General features: G+C 37.2%; 1 protein-coding gene across 4 annotated transcripts in view; it reads left to right on the top strand.

Moving 5' to 3' along the window:
• HTR4 (5-hydroxytryptamine receptor 4) overlaps nucleotides 1–20,144 on the top strand; it is a 211,990-nt gene that overhangs the window by 133,111 nt on the left and 58,735 nt on the right. For all 4 annotated transcript variants that reach the window (XM_056124494.1, XM_056124495.1, XM_056124492.1 and 1 more), the window contains exon 6: nucleotides 3,637–4,205. In XM_056124494.1, coding sequence (XP_055980469.1) covers nucleotides 3,637–4,205 — 569 coding nt within the window. The remainder of the gene's footprint in view (nucleotides 1–3,636; nucleotides 4,206–20,144) is intronic.

The following is a 20,144-nucleotide window of genomic DNA, read 5'->3' on the forward strand; positions in this document are numbered from 1 at the left end:
ATAGTATCCAATAAAAGTTGGTTTATACCAGGAATCAATGTAATTTTAATGTAATTTTCTATATTAATAAAACAAAGATGGGAAGCCCACATTATCATCTCATTACTGCCAAAAATGCATTGATAAAATTTAATACCCATTAAAAATATCACATCAAACTAAGAGTAGGGGTAACTTCTCAATCAAATAGAGGCATTAACAAAAAGCTTACAGCAACTATCATGAATAATAGTAAAACATTTGTGGCTCCCTTTCTAAATTGGGAAATGCAGCAATAGTGTCTGCTATTAACCACTTTTATTCAAAAATTTCCTAGAGATCATATAAAGTTAAAAAATGCGACAAATGTAGGATGAAGATTAGAAAGGGAAAGGCAAACTTGCCATTATTTTCAGACCACATGAGTGTTCCTGGAGAAAATTCAAGATTCTAGAGATGAAAGGACTGGGAAGAAGTGCAGAGGGCTGGAGCACATACTTTAATATGCAGGGCCCTGACTTCTATCCCTCGGCCCACATTCCTCCCATCATTTCTTGGTGTAGCCTTACTGCACCTCTCACCACTGAGTCCAAGTAGTCTTTATCACTGGTCAGAGCCCTGAGCTTTCAGACCTACGCAGTTGTACTGAATATCACTGGGAAAAGTTCCCTGTCCCTCTAACCACTGCTTGGGCCCTATCCAAAAGAAATAGATTCATTATTAATAATTCATTTAACAAAGTTGCTAGATACAGAGCCAAAATACAATTTTTTCACTGAGTTCTATATATAAGCAATGAGCAATTTTAATTGACAACTTTAATAGAGCCAGAGATATAGTAATGCTGATAGGACCTTTGCCTTGTATGCTGCCTACCTAGGTTCAATTCTTGGAACCACTTATGGTACCCTGATCTCTGCACCAGGAATGATCCCTAAGCACAGAGCTAGGAGTAAGCCCTGAGCACTAATGGATGTGGCCCCCAAACCAAAATAAAAATCATTTTAATAATTTGTAATGGACTAAAAGTCAGATACTTAGCAATAAGTATATGTGCATGGCATTTACACAAAATTTATAAATATTACTAAAATAAATTTTTAAAGACTTAACAAGAAGGAACTACTATATTTGTAACTTGAGAGACATATTGTAAAGATGCTCTTTTCTTATTGTATTCTATCTTTAATTAAAACTAGCTGACTTTTTAACTGGTAAATTAATTTTAACTTTTATATGGAAATTCTGAGGTATAAAAATAGCTCAGAATCCTAAAGAAGATAAAACACAATTTGAAGACTTTTATTTCAGATATTCAACATTATAAAGTTATCAAAATTATTCTGACTGCATGGGAAAATCCCTAGAACAGAATAGAAAATCCAGACATATACCTATGCATACAGAATTCTCTAATTTCTGGCTCTGAGTATACTGCAACATAACAGGAAATGTTACTTCACTCAATGCTACTGGATCAATTGGCTATTTGCAAAGTAAAAACTTAATTTTGAATTCTATGTCAGACTATACAAAAGCAGTAATTTCAAATGGATAGTAGAATTAGATACAAAAATTAATGATAAAGATGTAAAGAGGAAGTATAATAGGCCAATGAAGTAAAAGAGGTGTGAGACTATCTTTACACTTAAGGATAAGCAAAGATATTTTTAAAAAGGTATTTTATAGTAAAAGTATAAATCTTAAAGTGAAGAACTTTTAAGCATAATGGTACAAAGATCTAGGAATTACTTGCAAAAGAAAATGTAGAAAATTAAACATTTGAAAACATGAAAAAATCAGTAAGAAAGGCACATATCATTTTTATGTGGGAAAAAATACCTGAATAATCACATCACAAGAGAAGATATTTAAATAGCAATTTGGTGATTAACATCATTATTCATCAGGAAATGCACATTAATACCACAATAAGAATTATGATGTGCCATGTTGACCCATTTTGATTTAATTCAAGCTCACTTGACTTGATTCAAAATTTCAATCAGGTTAAGCATGAAAACAGAGATGCAGAGAGCAGTTTGAGATGATTTATTAGGATTAAAACTAAAGATATAGCTGGAAGAATTTGGGCTGATGAAAGCAAGGCAATTTTAAAGGCAATGCTCCGATCTTAGGAAGGGAACAAAGTGCCAATCAGGAAGTCAGAGCAGAAATTTAGTCAGAAAAATTTTTTTAAAAGAAAGTCACTGCATTGGAATTACATGGATATGAGTGCCCAGGACATGTTTTGTAATCAATTAGAGCATAGACAAACCCTAATATGAACACAGTGGAAGTAGAGTCCAGGAACACAGAGTATTTCACTGACTTTATGAAATAAAATTGCAACCATTAAATAAGCTAATGAACACATGTGAGATACTATACCCTACCATAGTAGCACCAGATCTCATTTTCCTCTATCATTGTTGAATATGTTTATCCTGTAGCAGTAACTTTTAAAATGTTTTTTTTTGTTTTGGGGGCCACACTGAATGGTGCTCAGGCTTATCTCTGGCTCTGTGCTCAGCGATCATATGTTCAAAGGACCATATAAAGTTTTGGGCTCAAGCCCAGATTGACTATGTGCAAGACAAACACCTCACCTGCTATACTATCTCTCCAGCCCCCAGCCAATAGTAAGACATGAGCACTGTTATATGTGTGACTTCCAAATATGTGTATATCTAAGCATTTTACTGAAATAAAAATAATTGTACAAAGGGATAAAAAGAGATAGAGGATTAGGCTGTGTCAAAAGATATAAATTGGCCTTTTCAACCTTCAGGTCCTTAATATCTTGACCAGAAGAATTTAAATTGAGTGATGGGGTTGAATAGCTAAATAAAGTGCATCTCATGCAACAGTGGGAAGTAGAATCTGTGAATATTAGCTATGTTGGGCTTTAGTACCTTCATGGTCTTGCCCTAGTTTATATACTTTTATCCCATACCCTATTCGTCATTGTTTCCTATCAATTAAAACCTGCTATATAAGTGGTAAAATTCCAGCAGATCAAAGAATATAGAGAGATTAAGGGCCCTTGACATCCCCCAAACAGCTAAACTCAGAATGACATAGAGAAATTGTTCTTTAATATTGATAAACTTTAAAGTGATTTTTAAAAGAGCTTGTTAAAAATGCGGGTATTTGAGTCCTAGAGCTCAACGATTTGGATACAGTAGAATTGGGTGGGAGGCCGGGAATTTGTACTTGTCATCAGCACTCCAGGTGATTTGGGTGTTACTGTTTGCAGTCATCTTATTGAGACACTGGCATGTTGTTTGCAAGTGGACAGGTTGGGGATGGGAGCAGAACCAAACTATTGGTTGGGCATATAGAATAAAGACTTTTGTCTATTTTATTTCTACCTATTTTCTGAGGTCTTTTGTCCTCAAAACCCTGAAACTCCACCACACTCCTTTTTGAATTTCATGGTTAATGTACAATATATGGGTAAGAAAAAGAAAACTTTGCTGATAAACCCTTCTTTTCTTTTTTCTTTATTCTTTTTTTGATACTACCCCCCATGCTCCCATTCTATTCACTTTACAATTTCTTTTTTATCTTTTTTCTGTTTGTACAATGTTCTTCATTCTCTTGCTTTTTCCTCTTCACTTCCCCCCTTCCTCCCCCGTCTCCCACAACTCTCAGATAGAAAAGAGGAAGTTCAACCAGAACTCTAATTCCACGTATTGCATCTTCATGGTCAACAAGCCCTATGCCATCACCTGCTCTGTGGTAGCTTTCTACATCCCGTTTCTCCTTATGGTGCTGGCCTATTATCGCATCTATGTCACAGCAAAGGAGCATGCCCGCCAGATCCAGATGTTACAACGGGCAGGAGCCCCCTCAGAGAGCAGGCCCCAGACAGCTGACCCGCATAGTACTCATCGGATGAGGACAGAAACCAAAGCCGCTAAGACCCTGTGCATCATCATGGGTTGCTTCTGCCTCTGCTGGGCTCCATTCTTCATCACCAATGTCGTGGATCCATTCATAGACTACACTGTCCCTGGACAGGTGTGGACTGCTTTCCTCTGGCTTGGCTACATCAATTCTGGATTAAACCCCTTTCTCTACGCCTTCTTGAATAAGTCCTTTAGACGTGCCTTCCTCATCATTCTCTGCTGTGATGATGACCGTTATCGAAGACCTTCCATTCTGGGCCAGACTGTTCCCTGTTCAACCACAACCATTAATGGATCCACACATGTGCTAAGGTGAGTGTTTAGGAAGTTGATTGTCTTCTTTTGCATGATTCATGAGAGTTAGCTCTCTAGTTTGTTTCTAGGATTATTCTTGACAAGCTATTTTGTATTTGCAAACTTTAAAGAAATTATGTGTAGTTCTACAATAGAGTAGTTTCAAAGGGCTTGGGCTTGAGGAGATAATGACTTATGTTTAAATCCATCCCATAGTTCTATGACCTTGGACAAGTCATTTAATCATTCTGAACTGTAATTTCATTTAAAAATTAAGCAAATGATGATCTACATCAAAGGTCTTTTTTGAGACTCATATAAGCAATGTATGCATAGCACACAATACAAAGCTTGATACCTGCTAAACATTTGTTGAATCTCATTGACTATTACTTAAAGGTAATATTTTAGGGGGGTTTTCATTCTATTTCTTTCTTCTTTTCTTTTTTGGGACTGGGGCCATACCTGGCTATTCTAAAGACTCACCCCTGGCTTTGTGCCCAAAGATTACTTCTGAAGGTGTTCAGTAGGTATATGAAATGTCAGGGATAAAATTGGGGTTGACTGTGTGCAAGGCAATCTCCTTACCCACTGTACTATTTCTCCAGCCCAAAAGCTTGGATTTTAAAGTAAAATAGACTTTATCTCAGTGTCAGTGCCGTATGTACAATCTCTTGAGATTTCTGTTTCCTCAATTGTTAACAAAGTAAAAATATCCATCTCCTGGTTTTTGTGACCCGTAGACATAATATATATAAGGTTATTCATATTATTATTCATACTATTGCCTATAGAAAATTTAGTAAAGCACATTGCATATTCATTAGGTGCTGATCATAAAGTGACATGATAAACTAATGTAAATAAAATGTTAAATATGCAGTAGCAGAGCCACGTGGTAAATGATCTATGGGATGTGTGGATAACCTAAAAATAGGAATTTAAGTAGGAATGAAGCTGATTTAGGAACGCCTTCACAAAATAGCATTTTATATAAATTTAGACCTAGTTAGGATACAGAGTAAGGTAAAAAGTGTGAAAAATTCATGAAAAGGCCAAGTACCCCAATACAAGCCGCTGCTGGAGGTGAACTTTGGACTTGAATATTCAGTGACTAGTTACAATATTTTTTCCAAACCCTAAAAATTTACCGATGATTCTGAGCTATAGATGCTTTCAGGGTGAAAAGCTCTGCATGCTCAGTACATTCATCTTGCATAAGAGATGAATTTGTAAACATTTTTCTTCCTTTGCCCTAAAATGCAAAAGGATTTCTAAGGAGCAGTTACTTCTTTGAGCCAAGCATTCAGTTTTTCTGATGACAACAGTGTTCAGCTGTTCTGGCAGCTGAAAATTGGGAATTTTCATTTGCATGTGTAAGAAAAGAAGAGAAAGGAGGATTGCCATGAAATAGAAACACTTTGCCTGAAGGGCTCCTCAGAAACATAAGTTCCAATTGGTGGAAGAGTCTCAAAGATCCGCATTATCTTTTAATTATCATGTCTTATTGTGTCATGGAAAGAATCCAACCGTGAAGTAAAGCATGTTCAAGAGCTGTTGTGTGGATGCCAGAGAGCTGTTGCCTGCACTGGGCTGTTGACCCTTTACAGAGTCTGCTACTGCAGTGTTTGCTAAGTCAGCTGTTTGGAGTTGGCTGATTTTCCCCATGCAACAGTCCTGGAAAGGGTCCAAGAATTATGAGAGCAACCCCAGAACCTCTATTTCATTAAACTTATATTATTTTTGCCCTTGCTGCTTTAAGAAAATTGCAGTTTGATAAAGCAGACATATCAATATGGGGATGGCTTATGGCTATTTATTCTGCTTTCTGCACCAAATAAAGAACAACCTTTATGAAGTCTCTCCACTATGAGAAACGATTGCCATCCCACCTGTGGCCCCAGAAACTATTTCTTACATGAAATTATGAAAAAATGTAGAAGGTTGGTTTAAGACTTGATTCTCTGGAGAGTAACTAACCTTTGCAACAATAGGACCTTTTTTAGTCATGGCTATGTACCAAACACTCAGTGAGTCCCCTGATATGTAGAGGAACTGAATTTCTCTTTCTGTGTCTCTTCTGTGTCTGTGTCTCTCTGTCTGTCTCATCTCCCCGTCTGTCTGTCCCTGTCTCTGTCTCTCTCTGTCTCTGTCTCTCTCTCTCTCTCTCTCTCTCTCTCTCTCTCTCTCTCCCCCTCTCCCTCTGTCCCTCTTTCTCATGGCCCTGGTATTGAAGCCTGGGCCTCATATATGGAAGGCATGCCCTGTACAACTAAGCTCATCCTCAACCTGAAATCTTATCGATGAATAATGTTAAACTACACTATTAATTCCCCCAAAACAATTTCTTTAACCTCACTTAAGAAAAATATGTTTTTCTTTTAAATATCCTCTCAAGTAGGACATCAACAAGTTCAAGTAATTCTAGGAAATGCAAAAATAAAACTTTGAAAAGAAAATTCAGTTATTATCCTGCTAGTCCTCTTTGTAGTCTGAAAGACTACAATTATTACTGGTCTCATGATCTTTCAAGGTTCTCACAAAAATTTACAGAAACATACAAATTCATAGATTTGTCTCTATTCATTTGTTATAAATCGGCCCATTTTATATGTAATTTTTTGCACATTGCGTTTACCCTTGCCAGAACTTCCTTTTTTGCTTTTTGGGTCACACATGGTGATTCACAGGGATTACTCCTGGCTCTGCACTCAGGAATTAATCTTAGTGGTGCTCAGAGGACCATATGGAATGCTGGGAATCGAACCTGGGTCAGTCTTGTGCAAGGCAAACGCCCTACCCACTGTGCTATTGCTCCAGCCCCCCTGCCAGAACATTTAAGAGATCTTTCTATGATAAAACCAAACTCATGAAAAGAACCTTCTTAACAAAATAGGAGACTAACACCCAAGAATAGCAGAGATAAGTACCAGGAGGATTACTCCATAGCTTTGAGGACAGCCGCACACGCTCGGGGAAAAGGCAGCTCAGATAGAGAAGGGAGCACCAAATAAAGGATGTTGGGAAGTTCCTCTCAGGATGGGAAATGCGTGATAAGAGTAGATTGTAGTCCGAACAAGATTGCCACTCAATGTCCCTTTTGTAAACCACAGCACTCAAAAGGAGAGAGATAACAAAAGGCAATGCCCTACCACAGTGGTAGGGTGGGGTGGGGGGAAGGGGGGGAGGCATACTGGAACTGGTGGTGGTGAAGAATGGGCACTGGTGGAGGGATGGGTATTCGATCATTGTATAACTGAAACCCAAGCACAAAAATTTGTAAGTCTACAACTATACCTCATGTTGTTTCACTAATAAAAATTTAAGGGAAAAAAAAAGAACCTTCTAACTAAAGAGCTCTATAATCTTCTGACTAAATATATATTAAAATGTAATTATTTACCATTAGTAGACACATAGGTATTTCTAATACTTTCCTATTATGTACTGTGTTTTAAGGTCTTTGAACACCTCTCTTTGTGTCTGTCACAGTATTCTTTCAGTCTAATTGATCTGTTGTCATGTATACACATTTTAAAATGTTATGTTTAGTGATAAAATTGAACTTCTGGAACATGATAACTATTTGCATTCTCATCAGATGGGTGTGTGAGTTGCTTATATGCCTTCTGTTCACCAATGCTGAATATTATGCACCTCTTTGCTCATTAGAAATCAACCTCTTTGTTATACATCTCATTTGCATTTCTTAGATAATGAACATCTTCTAAATTAGTAATTGACTAATTTAAAAGTTGCTTGTTACTTGCATCACTTGTCATCCCATTGATCGTCGATTTGCTTGAGCTGGCACCTGTAATATCTCCATCCGTCTCTGTCGTGTGCTAGTGTAACCCAATGGCATCTGCTCGCGCCAGGCACACGAAGGGCCTCAAACCATTTGTTCAGGGTTTTTACGAAGAAGTCTGATCATCTTATAGGTGGGTGGCCACACGTCCTTTTGAAGTCCCATGCAATCCAGTCGGTAACAAGTCTAGTCCAGTGGTTGTCTCTACATCTCATTACATGTCCAGCCCATCTGATTTTCGATGCCTTGGCAAATAAGACAGCATCCCTGATTTTTGATTGTTGACAGAGGTCGGAACTCCGGATTCCTTCTCTCACTTGAGTGAAGCATGATACTCCAAGCATAGCTCTTTCAATTCCTTTTTGGGATATCTGAACAGTGTTCTCATCCTGTTTTCATAGGACTCAGGTCTCTGAGGCATGTGTTAGCGCAGGATGAACAGTAGAGTCAAAAAGATGTTCCCAGAGTCGGAGATTCTTCATCCTCTTAACAACTTCTTTGACACTCTTGAAGATGCTCCACGCCACTCTCTTCCTCCTGCACAGTTCTGGCTCCAAGTCATTCCACATGTTGAGTTCTCAACCCAGGTACACATAGCTACTTCATTCAGAGATGTTCGTTCTGTTGAGAGCAAATGGAACTTCAGGGACTAGTTCATTTTTCATGAACGTTGTCTTGGTAAGATTCAGCTGCAGTCTAACCTTTCTACATGCATTGTTGAAGTTGGCCAGCATTTGTGCCGTTTGGCTGATGTTTGGTGTTATTAGAACGATGTCATCAGCAAAGCAGAGGTGGTGTAGTTGCCGATCATCTATCTTCACTCCCATTTCTTCCCATTCCAGTAGTTGCATGACATTCTCGAGGGTGGCACTGAAGAGTTTCAGTGAAATGGTATCCCCCTGCCGAACCCCTCTTTTTACATCGATGATCACTTCTCGTAGAATGGTGAGATCCTGGTGGTGAATCCTTAATACACCATATCCACCCAGTGACCAAGCTCATCGAGGTTTCGCGAGAGTTTAAGATGCTGCTCTGTCTAATGGTCATCAATTTAAAGAAGGCCTTTGATTCTGTTGAGACAGAAGCAGTCATCAAAGCCCTAGCCAAACAGAGTGTTCAAACTCAGTACATCAAAATCCTTTGTGAGCTGTAACAGTTGCTTATATTTATTTATTTTTATATGAACAACATTTCTGTATGATTCATGCTTTATATGAACCATCTTGCATTTTTCTTGTTAATGTCCAGGTGTTCTTTAGTCTATTTTGAGTATTAAACCTTTGCTATACAATTTAATACTACATATTCCCATCTTTTACTTTAACTTTTGTCATTTAGAAATTTTAAATTAAAAATGTATTCTTATTTACATTACCTTTAAACCATTTTCCTTCTTGATTTTTCACATTAATTTTCCCAAGCACCATGCTTTCCTGATTTTCTTCCGAACTTGCCTGAAACTCTAAACTTGCCTGAAACTCTATATTAGTGCTTCTTTTATTCTCTGAATGTTGGAGTTCTTTGGAGCTTGATTGTCAACTTTTTTTTAAATTCTCAAACAGCATCCTCATTTTATGTGATTTATCCATCCACAGTTTCAAATACTATCTTTGAGCTATCAACATCTAATTAATATCTCCAGGTCATAGCTGTTCTCTCAGCTCAGAACACAAGATTCAATTTGTTTCCTTGACAACCATACAGAAGCCTTCTAGGAATCTCAAATTTATATGTTGAAGACTGAATTATCCTATGTACTCTGTCCTAAACTCCTGTCTTCATAATTGAAACCACCATTCACCATACTTCCAAAACTAGACAATTTCTAGAATAAAATAGAAATCACATAAATGTAGATACCACATTATTAATAACAATAACTTTGCAATCTTACATAATTTCAGAAAATTTTGCATGTATTATCACATTTAATTTTGTTACTAGTATTAAGTATTATATTTTAAAGAGGAGAAAATTAAGGTTTACCAAGAGTAAATAACTAACTGGCTCAAAGGTAGTAATAAATGCTAAAGCTGTGTTTGAGATCTACATGCTTCTGCTTGTGGAGTGCAATTCTCTTCATCTCATTTAGAGTCAAGATTAGGGTGAGAGTCAAGGTTAGGGCTTCTCTCTTCTTATGTTTATCTCATGTTTTAGTAATTTATATGAGTAATTTATCAACTCTTCCATCCTGCTCATATTTTTCTATTGTGTCTATGCACACACAGTTACTTGTTCAAATTTATGTATTTTTCGATACCTTTTCTATAAAGGGCTGTAGCGATAGCACAGTGGGTAGGGCGTTTGCCTTGCACATGGCCGGCCAGGCAGACCCAAGTTTGATTCCTTGGCCCCTCTCAGAGAGCTCGTCAAGCTACCAAGAGTATCTCTCCTGCACGGCAAAGCCTGGTAAGCTACCCGTGATGTATTGGATATGCCAAACACACTAACAACAAGTCTCACAATGGAGACGTTACTGGCCCCACTTGAGCAAATCAATGAACAATGGGAAGACAGTGCTACAGTGCTTTCTATAAAGGGAATGCATGTAGATGATTCTTCTCTCTTAAATACTCACTGAAGGTATTTAAAGCAATAATCCATGTAGAAGAAGTCCTACTCCGAATTTGTAATATCTTCTTTCTATTGTTTTCAGACCAACCTTTTCATGCTTAATTAATTGTGGCATTTGTTCTTTTTAATATTTCCCAGGTGGGAATGGCTTGCTTACACCACTATTTCCATGGATTTGTGCAGACTTAGAGAGTAGAATTCCTTGTTTAACTTCTGTAATACCAAACATAGAAAGAGTGGTTTTCTCTTCTCTATGTACAAATAGTCCCTCACACAGAGTCTACCAAAAAAGAAGATTGGTCAAATAATCAATGTCAAGTGATAAAATGTCTTTATGACTCTCTTCAGATTCATGAAGGATTAAAATATCCCATAATCGAAATTTATCTTTTTGTAGTCTACAATGAAGGAATAAAAGGAATAATATTGAGAAAACTCATGATAACGCTCGACTAGATTGGAAACTTTTTCTCTTGGGTCTTTTATGAATTAAAATCAGGCCAGTTTGGGCCAGGGAGATAGTACACTGGTTGACTAGAGTTGGATTTCTAGTACCGCTTATGATCCCCCAAGCCCAGCCGGAGTGATTCCTGAGTGCAAAGCCAAGAGTGAACCTCAAGCACCACCTGGTGTGGCTCCCCCCACCAAAAAACAAAAACAAAACAAAAAAACCCCAAAAAACCAAAAACACAAAAAGAAAAAAAAAAAGAACCCAAACAAACAAATCAGACCAGTTTGGCAGTTTGGTCACATAGTTTAGACAAAAAGTTTTCAAAGCTTGGTCTTCTTTCTCACAGTGCTTTAATTTATGTAGCTTTCTATTATTCGGCAAACAGATGGATAGCCAGTAAAGTAAAATATGCTTTTCTAAGACATTCTTAGATGACACTAGAACTAATTCTACAGTGTACACAGTAGAAGAAGCTGCAACTGTGTTTGGTTGTTTCCTGCTGAATAAATAGCTTTCTTGGTATCATCCAACCCATCAACCTATGACCAAAATAGAAGTGAAGAGATCTTTTGGTTGGCTAATGAGTTTTTATATATATGTATGTTACATAGTCTTTTAAAAATAATTTCCAAATATGAATTATTGGCATATGAATATTTCATGGAAGAGTTTTTATTTTAGAAAGAGGCATAATAACAGCATTTAGGCAATGGATTTCAATGTGTGTGATATGATTCTCAGTGAAATTGGAGCCAGCTTCTCTCTTATCACATCCTTAATCTGGTGCTATAGACAAGCTTCCACCACCACCCCTTATGTTAACCTATTGCAGTCACTTTTCTCGCTTTAGAAAAATCACATTAAACATAATGGCAAAAAAAGGAATAACCTAATTATAAAATGCTGAGTGTATTATTGTGGAAGTGAGGAATAAGAAGTCCACATTTACAGATTTGGAAGCTTAATTGATTAGGTATCAAGGTTTGATTCTGTGTTTGACTTGTTTTAACTGTGTTTGGTTCTTTGCACCTCATGTGCCGAGCAATATGTAAGATATGGTGGAAATAAAAATGTATGAGAGTTAGTGTTCACTGAGCTCACAGCCTGAGGAAAGGAATGGGAAAACATTTCATAATAGTACAGTGGACACCCTGGGCTTGTGCCCAAGGCTCAACAAGTACTGAAAATATTGGCTGACCAGTAGTTTTCTCATCATTATGATAGTCACCAACCTGTGCAACAGAGGAAATTCACTTTTTTTTTCAGGGTCACAACACCCAGAGGTATTTAGACAGACTACTCTTGTCTTTGTGCTCAGGAGGTTGCCCCAGTGAATCTCTGGGGACTGTGTGGTACTAGGGATGGAGCCCAGGGCTTCTACATGCAAAGCATATGCCCTAGCTCTTTGAGTTACCCCCTCACCAAGAAGTTTACATCATGATGAAACTGTTTGGTGCTTGGACTGTGTTAAAGTTTAAAACATCCTTCATATAGTGAGTCTAATTTTCCTACCTATGACTTCTACCCTGGACAAGAGAAAATAAAACTGTATTTCTTCTTTTTTTATGTAACTATTTCCTTGTGTTTTAGTTATATATCCCTCTGGATTTTTTCACTGATAGTTCAATATCTTAATTTCTTTCCTTACTCCCCTCTTTCAATATTGCTAAAGGTTACAAGAACATAATAATGTCCCATTATATGCAGTCTTCTTACTTTTGGGGGGAAGGCACTCCCAGCACAGTGCTCAGGGAACCATGTGAACTTGGAATTGAACCCTTATGGATCACTTCTACATGCAAAGCATGTGATGAAGCACACTGAATCCCTGACCCTATTATCACTTAATTTATTAAAAAAATTTTAGGGACTGTGATTTACATTACTGTTACTGGTTGGGATTCATGGGTAAAACATTCTAACATCATATCATCTATCAGATAGTCAACTTCTGTCCATCACCATTGTCCCAGTTCCCCACCTATTTCTTTAAGTAGTTATGTATAATTCATTCCTAATTACAAAGTAAGGAATAGGATCACATTTTCTGAAATCCATTTCAAGCTCAACTCTCTACAAACAAAATAATTTGGTGCTCCCTAGACACATATTTCTTCTTTATAATTTTATCTCATGATGCAGATGGTGCACAGAAGTTTCTGATGCAGAAATAATGCCCTTATAAAAACTTCCTTTCTCAAGGTTGTGGATCCAAATATTAGTTTAATCCTGAAACCAAAAGTTCTACATCTTTGTTAAGTATTTTCCACTTACTTGACTCTTCCTATTTTTTTCTGCTTGTTCATTCTATTAGTGCCTCTTCAGAAGCAGACTTTTACTTTTTTCTACAAATGTTTCAAGTCTTTATATCTTCATTTTGGGTACCATACATATGTAATTAAATTTGTCTTTTTTCAGCTAGTTAGTCTCATGCCAATTTAATTATTATACCAAGCACAGACCTGATCGAAAGAATTTCAACTTAGTTAAAAGAATATGAGTATCTTTAATTGTTGCACCATCTTCTATTTTCTTGAAGGAAGGAAAGTAGGAAAGAAGGAAAAATATGGTTACTTATAAAAAACAACAACATTCTTGTCCTTCAAGACTAGTCTCTTAGAATTATTTAAGCACTTAGCAGAAAACCACTGCCCTACTCACTAAATGTAAATAGCTTTAGAAAAATCACTTTTTTGCCAAGATGACTCTGAGATGTCAGGATCATTACTTTGAGCATTACAGTTCTAAACTTTCAAGGTTCAGAATATTTCACTGTATACTGACATTGATTCTGCTTCCAGGTTGTGACATATTATAAGTCTTAGGTTCTTTCGGATAATCTATTAAAGGATAATAATTTTGTCTGATATTAAATGATAAAATGTGGGGGAAAATTTCTTTGGAAACTTGCCTCAACTCACGCATTCCTCAGTCTATTCTATTCATTTAGAAGCCACAGTGTGACCACAATAGATGTGAACACTCAGTCTCAGGAGGAACAAGCCCTATAGATTTGATTTGCTTGGGGCTTCTTTGTCCATTGGATAGATTCCAAGGCTCTTTTAAGTCTTCTTACTATTGTACACTCAAAGCTTAATGAAATACTTGGACCCCTGAGACTTGGCAGAGAGCTAAAGGAATGCTTCTATCCCTTCTCCCCTGACTTAGCCTGTCCTTCTCCCTACTTTCAAACTCACTGCAATTTTTGGTTCACATAATCTAAGGCAGAGGTGGGATTTTGGAATTTTGACAGTAACCTTGAAGAAAACCCAGAGATTTTTCTCCCTATGAAATCCACTGAGATTCCAGTTTTACCTTCTTGGGTAAATAAGCCCTCTCTTGCCTTTCTAAATACCTCGTGAAAATAAAACAAGATAAAGGATATGAAATTGCTTTACATTTATGAAAAGTTTTGTCCTCATGAGAGATAATTATGTTATAAGAACAGACTGTTTATAAGTTAAGTAACATAAGCAGAGAGATTGCATGTGAAGTTTAGCTTTGGAACTTCTCTGCTCTTATGTTGGCATTAACTCTCTTTTATTCATTGACTTGGTCTCAACCTAGAATACCTTATCTCTGAGAATTTCTACAAACATATTCTATAGAATTTCTTTTTACTCCATTATCTATCCTTAGTTTTCCGTATTACATGCTCTTTACTGACCTGGGTCTTTCTGGATCTGTGCTGAGATAACAGCTAGCCACATTCAAATGCTTAGCAGTGGCCTGGTGTTGAACTGCTGAGTTAGACTTCACAAATGTAGATAGTTTTCATCATCATAAAAAAGATATCTAGGGGCCAAATTGGGAGGTTAACAGGCACTTAGCACATATTTAGCATATTTGAGGCCCTGTAATTCAATCGCTGGCACTACATGCCCCCCTGAATACCAGTGGCTATGTGCACTCTTGCTCACTGCGAGTAGCCACTGACCATTCCCCCAACCCCGGCATTGATGAGTGGGCATATAAAATATAAAATATAATGGGAAATAAATAGTATAGGGGTTAAGGCATTTGTCTTGTATGCAGCTGACCATGGTTCAATCCTTGGTACCCCATATAATCCACCATGCTGAACTCTGAGAATGAACTCTGAGAGCAGAGCCAGTAATAAACTTTGAGCACTGCCAGAGTGGCTCAAACACACAACACACACACACAGTTTTTTAATTTTTTTAAATTTTCAATCAGTGTGAATTACAAAGTTACAAAGTGATTTATGGTTGATTTTCAGGTGTGCAATGTTCTAACAACACCAATTCCTCCGCCAGTGTGCACTTCCCTCCACCAATGCACCTAGTTTCCTATTCCCCTGCCTTCCTCTATAGCAGGTACTTTTTCCCACCACCATTGTCTTGGTGTTCCCCCCATTGACCCCACCCCAGTCCAGTGGCAAGCTTCCTGCTGAAGACCAGTTTTCAAACTCTTTGTTTTTATCTATTGCCTTGCGGCATTTGTTATTCTCCTATTATGTTTCTTTATATTCATCACATGAGAGAGATCATTCTGTGTCTGTTCTCCTTCTAACTTCCCTCAGCATACATATCCACATAGCAACAATTTTTATGACTTCATCTTTTATTATAGTCAAGTAGTATGTCATGTATGTGTACCATCATTCCTTTATCCAGTCATCTATTCTTGGGCACTTGGGTTGTTCCAGATTTTGGTTATTGTGAATAGTGCTGCAATGAACATAGGTGTACAGATATCTTTTCTGTATTGTGATTTTTGAGTTCAAAGAATATGATAGCTGTAATAGCTGGGTCATATGGAAGTTCTAGTTCCTAGCAGTTTGAGGAATGTCTGTATTGATTTCCAAAAAGGCTGAACTTTTCATCATTTCCACCAACAGTAATAGGGATCACTTTCCCACCCTCCCATCCCCACATCAACACCAACCCTGGTTGGTGTTGTTCTTTTGATAAGTGTTAGTCTCTCTGGTGTGAGGGGATATTTCATTTAATTTGCATTTCCCTGATGATTAGTGATACAGAACATTTTTTCCATATGCCGTTTGGCAATTTGGATTTTTTTCTTTGAGAAAGTTTCTGTTCTCTTCTCTGCATTTTTTGATGAGTTGGACTTTTATTCTTGTAAAATTCTACCAGTGGTTTATATATCTTAGATAGCTTCCCTGTCTGTAAGGCATCTCTGTATTCTGGTCATCATTTCCTTTGAGGTGCAGAAGCTTCTTAATTTTGCTTCCACTTGCTTAGTCAATGCCGTTGTATCCTTAAAATTGCCTCTAGCTCAAATATCATGGAGAGTTCTGCCTATATTTTCCTCCTTGTAACTTATGAATTCAGTCTGACATCAAGGTCTTTAATTCATTTTCATTTGATTTTTGTGTAATCACAAAAATCTTATAAAGAATCTGAGTTCATTTTTTTTCTTTTGCATGTATCTAACCAGCTTTTCCAATACCACTTGTTGATGTGACTTTCCTTGCTCCACTTCATATTTTTTCTCATTATCAAAGGAATACCTGAGTATATCTCCCTTGATTTTCAACTCTATTCCACTGATCTGATATCAGTGGTGCTGTCCTTATCCCAGTACCATATTGTTTTAATTACTACGTTTTTGCAGTATGTTGTGGAAAGTGATTCTTCCCATCTTCTTTTTCTTGAGAATTCCTTTATTTGTGGGGTTTATTGTTCCATATAAATTTCAGACACATTAGATATATTTCTTTGGAAAATATCATGGGTATCCTTGTAAGGACTTCATTGAATCTGTACAATGCTTTGGGAAATATTGCCATTTAGATGATGTTAATCCTGTAATCCATGAGCATGGAGGTGTGTTTCCATTTGCCTTCACGATTTCTTTTAATAGTGTTTTGAAGTTTTCTGTGTATGGGTCTTTCACCTTTTTTGTTAGACATATTCCTAGGTACTTTTCTGAGGCACTATTATGAATGGAATTATCTTTTAATTTCTCTATCTTCTAATTCATCATTTGCTTATATGTGAGGTTTTTAAGGTTCTTTGGGGTGTTGGAAAATAGAAAGATTATTCTAAGAGGTGGAAAACATGGATTGCATACAGAAGATCCAAGTTTAAGCTTGGTTGTTGGTGACTGCATGGCCTCTGGATGACCCTGGTCTGAGCCGGAGCAGCATTACGTTGTCAGACTGAGCACTGAATTATCTAGCTGGGCTAGATAATTAAAAGCTGGGCTGAGGATATTTGAGTGTGGTCTCTCAAGCCTAGTGAGCACTCTTTGGAAGGGTCCCTCCAAAAAATATTTGTATTGTGAAAAATAACTCTGGACTTAAAAGAAGACTTTCTCTAGAAAAAGCTAATCTGAGCTTTTCCTTCCTTGGATTATGCTTAATAATAAACCCAATCATAAACAAGCCAATTTTACTGAATATTCTATGCAAGTTTTTGACATTCTTATACAAAATATTTATAAATCCAGATTGATAGGTGAAATCAATAGAAGAGGAAAATACGGAAGTTAGAGACAAATATAAACAAAAAGAATAGGAAAGAAGTTTTCCCACTTGTTGTCATTTGTTGCTTCCTTTATAACTAGTAATAAGCAGAAGCTATACTTTCATTTATTTTGGGATTTGGGGGCCACAACTGGCTGTGTTCAAGGCTTACTCCCTGCTCTGTACTCAGGGATCACTCCTAGCAGGGCTTGAAAGACCATATATGGTGATGGGGATTGAACCCAAGTTGTCTGTGTGCAAAACAAAAGCTTTTACCCACTGTACTCTCTCCAGTCTCATGTTTGTCTTCTATTTGCCTATTTACTATCTGTCTCTCAAGCCACATGATATATGAGGGATGTTACAATGTCTATTTTATTCCCAAAAGCTCTCCCAAGGTATAGTTCATTTGATGAGTTCATGTATTTGTTGAATGTGCAAAAGATTACTCTTATGACACCTTATTCTTCACCTGGACTGCAGTTTCAAAAAGATATTAATTTCAGACTTGAAATAACTGTAAAACCAATTTTAATTTTGATGTTCCCCCTTTAAATAAGGGTTTTCTCATAAATTGGAAGATTACTCAGGGATGAAGAAAAAATATTAATTTAATTTACTTTGGGTCCTTCTAGGTTTCTTCTAATGTTAGAAAGTTGCTTGACATTTAAAAAATATTTTTGGCCTTTACTTTGAACTTTGGAGTCACAATTGAATTCAACATTTACCTCATTTTTTGAGCAGGAAGACTTAATCTAGGTGAGTCAAAGATGGATAGGGTGCCCTGTCTTATCTCCCAACATGGTCCAAGGCTGGCTCTCTAATTTGTGGACTCATGACAGGATTAAAATAGGACATAATATTTAAAGAGAGAGAGAGAATCATCATTAAAGACATGAAAATGTAAAGCCTTACTCTTTGGTCCTTCCTGCAACTTGTGACTGCACATTTCATTAGATATTTAATCTTTATTCTGTAGAAAAATAAAAGGCAACTTTAAATTATTAGCATTAAATTTAGCATTCAACTTTGCATGATTAATGTTAGTTTTATATGCAGATATAAGAGCATTTAACTTGTTATGTGGGGTTGCTAAAACCACACAAATTGTAATCTGCTTTTAGGTTTTTTTTTTCTTTGGGTGGATCAGGGATTGGGGTCGCACCTGGCAGTGCTCAGAGCTTACTTCTAATTCTGTGCTCAGGGTTTACTCCTGGCAGTGCTTGGAGCACTGAACCAGGGTTGTCCTGTGCAAGATCAACTCCTCACTCCTGTACTATCTCTCTGGCTCATGAACTGCATTTTGTAGACCAAACATGCTTATGTGTTTTTTGAACCAGATAGTGCACAAAACAAATACCACTATTTTTCTTTCACTTCTTGAATACACACACTTTTCACAAAAATGTTATTTGTGAAGTGTTTCACAAAAACTACAGCCAACAATTGGATGAGTAAAGGAGGATTAAAAAGGGAAGGAGCCATGATTTGCCCTATTTTATCCTTTTCTTTTTGTGCTAGCATTTTCAACACACTTAGTTTGTAGAGGAAAGTAGCACCAAGATTAAAAGACATTATAAGGTTCCTTGATGGTTCCTCTTTCTGAGAACACCACTGGTTTCTTTCTGCACCTGGAAAGCTGTAGTTCAAATAGGAAATGTGGCTTATTAGAGCCCATGACCTATTTGGTATAGTCATGGACCAAGTAAGATGTGTTGATGTGAATTGAGCACAGAATTTCAGTGGGTCCAGGATTTGTGGATGTGCATAGTACAGAAGCTTCCACCAAGAAACATGTCAGGAAAAGGGAAAATATTCCTTGTAAATAGAACACAGTTAGCTTGTTTCTCCTTTGAGCCTTACTTAATTCTTTATGCCTAGTGAATCCACCAGAAGCCCAAGTTCATGGAGCCTGGTTAATACAGTGTAGAGGTCAGGTGCAATGGGGGTACACACAGATTTCTTATGTGTGTGGCTTCTCTGTCCCACACATAAGTTTTATTAAAATTTTTTAAGCCTAGTTAATAAAATCTTTATTAGTTATATATAGTTTTATTGGGCTGGAGCAATAGCACAGAGGTAGTTGTGTATAGTTTTATTGGGCTGGAGCGATAGCACAGAGGTAGGGCGTTTGCCTTGCACACAGCCAGCCTGACCAAGCTGGGTTTGATTCCTCCACCCCTCTCAGAGAGCCCAGCAAGCTACCAAGAGTATCTTGCCCGCACGGTAAAGCCTGGCAAGCTACCCGTGACATATTCAATATGCCAAACACAGTAACAATAAGTCTCAAAATGGAGACATTACTGGGCCTGCTAGAGCAAATCAATAAATAATGGGAGGACAGTATGACAGTGTGTATGATAGTTTTATTAGTATCAACTACTCTCTTAGTGTGCCACACCAGTTTTTATCATGTGACCAATACAAGGTTTGTCAAAACTTTGTTTCTTTTGTGGGGCCAAACCCAATGGTGCTTAGGGCTTACTTCTGAATCTGTGCTCAGGGATCACTCCTGGTGAGGGCTCTAGGTTCAAAGCAAGTGCTCTACTGACTAGACTATTGCTCTGGCTCCAAAAATAATATTTTTAAAATTTTTATTAGTGAAACGCCATGAGGTACAGTTGTAGATTTACAAATTTTTGTACTTGGGTTTCGATTATACAGTGATCAAGT

Source organism: Sorex fumeus, unplaced genomic scaffold (genome assembly GCF_029834395.1).
Source record: "Sorex fumeus unplaced genomic scaffold, SorFum_2.1 ptg000051l, whole genome shotgun sequence".
NCBI lineage: Eukaryota > Metazoa > Chordata > Mammalia > Eulipotyphla > Soricidae > Sorex > Sorex fumeus.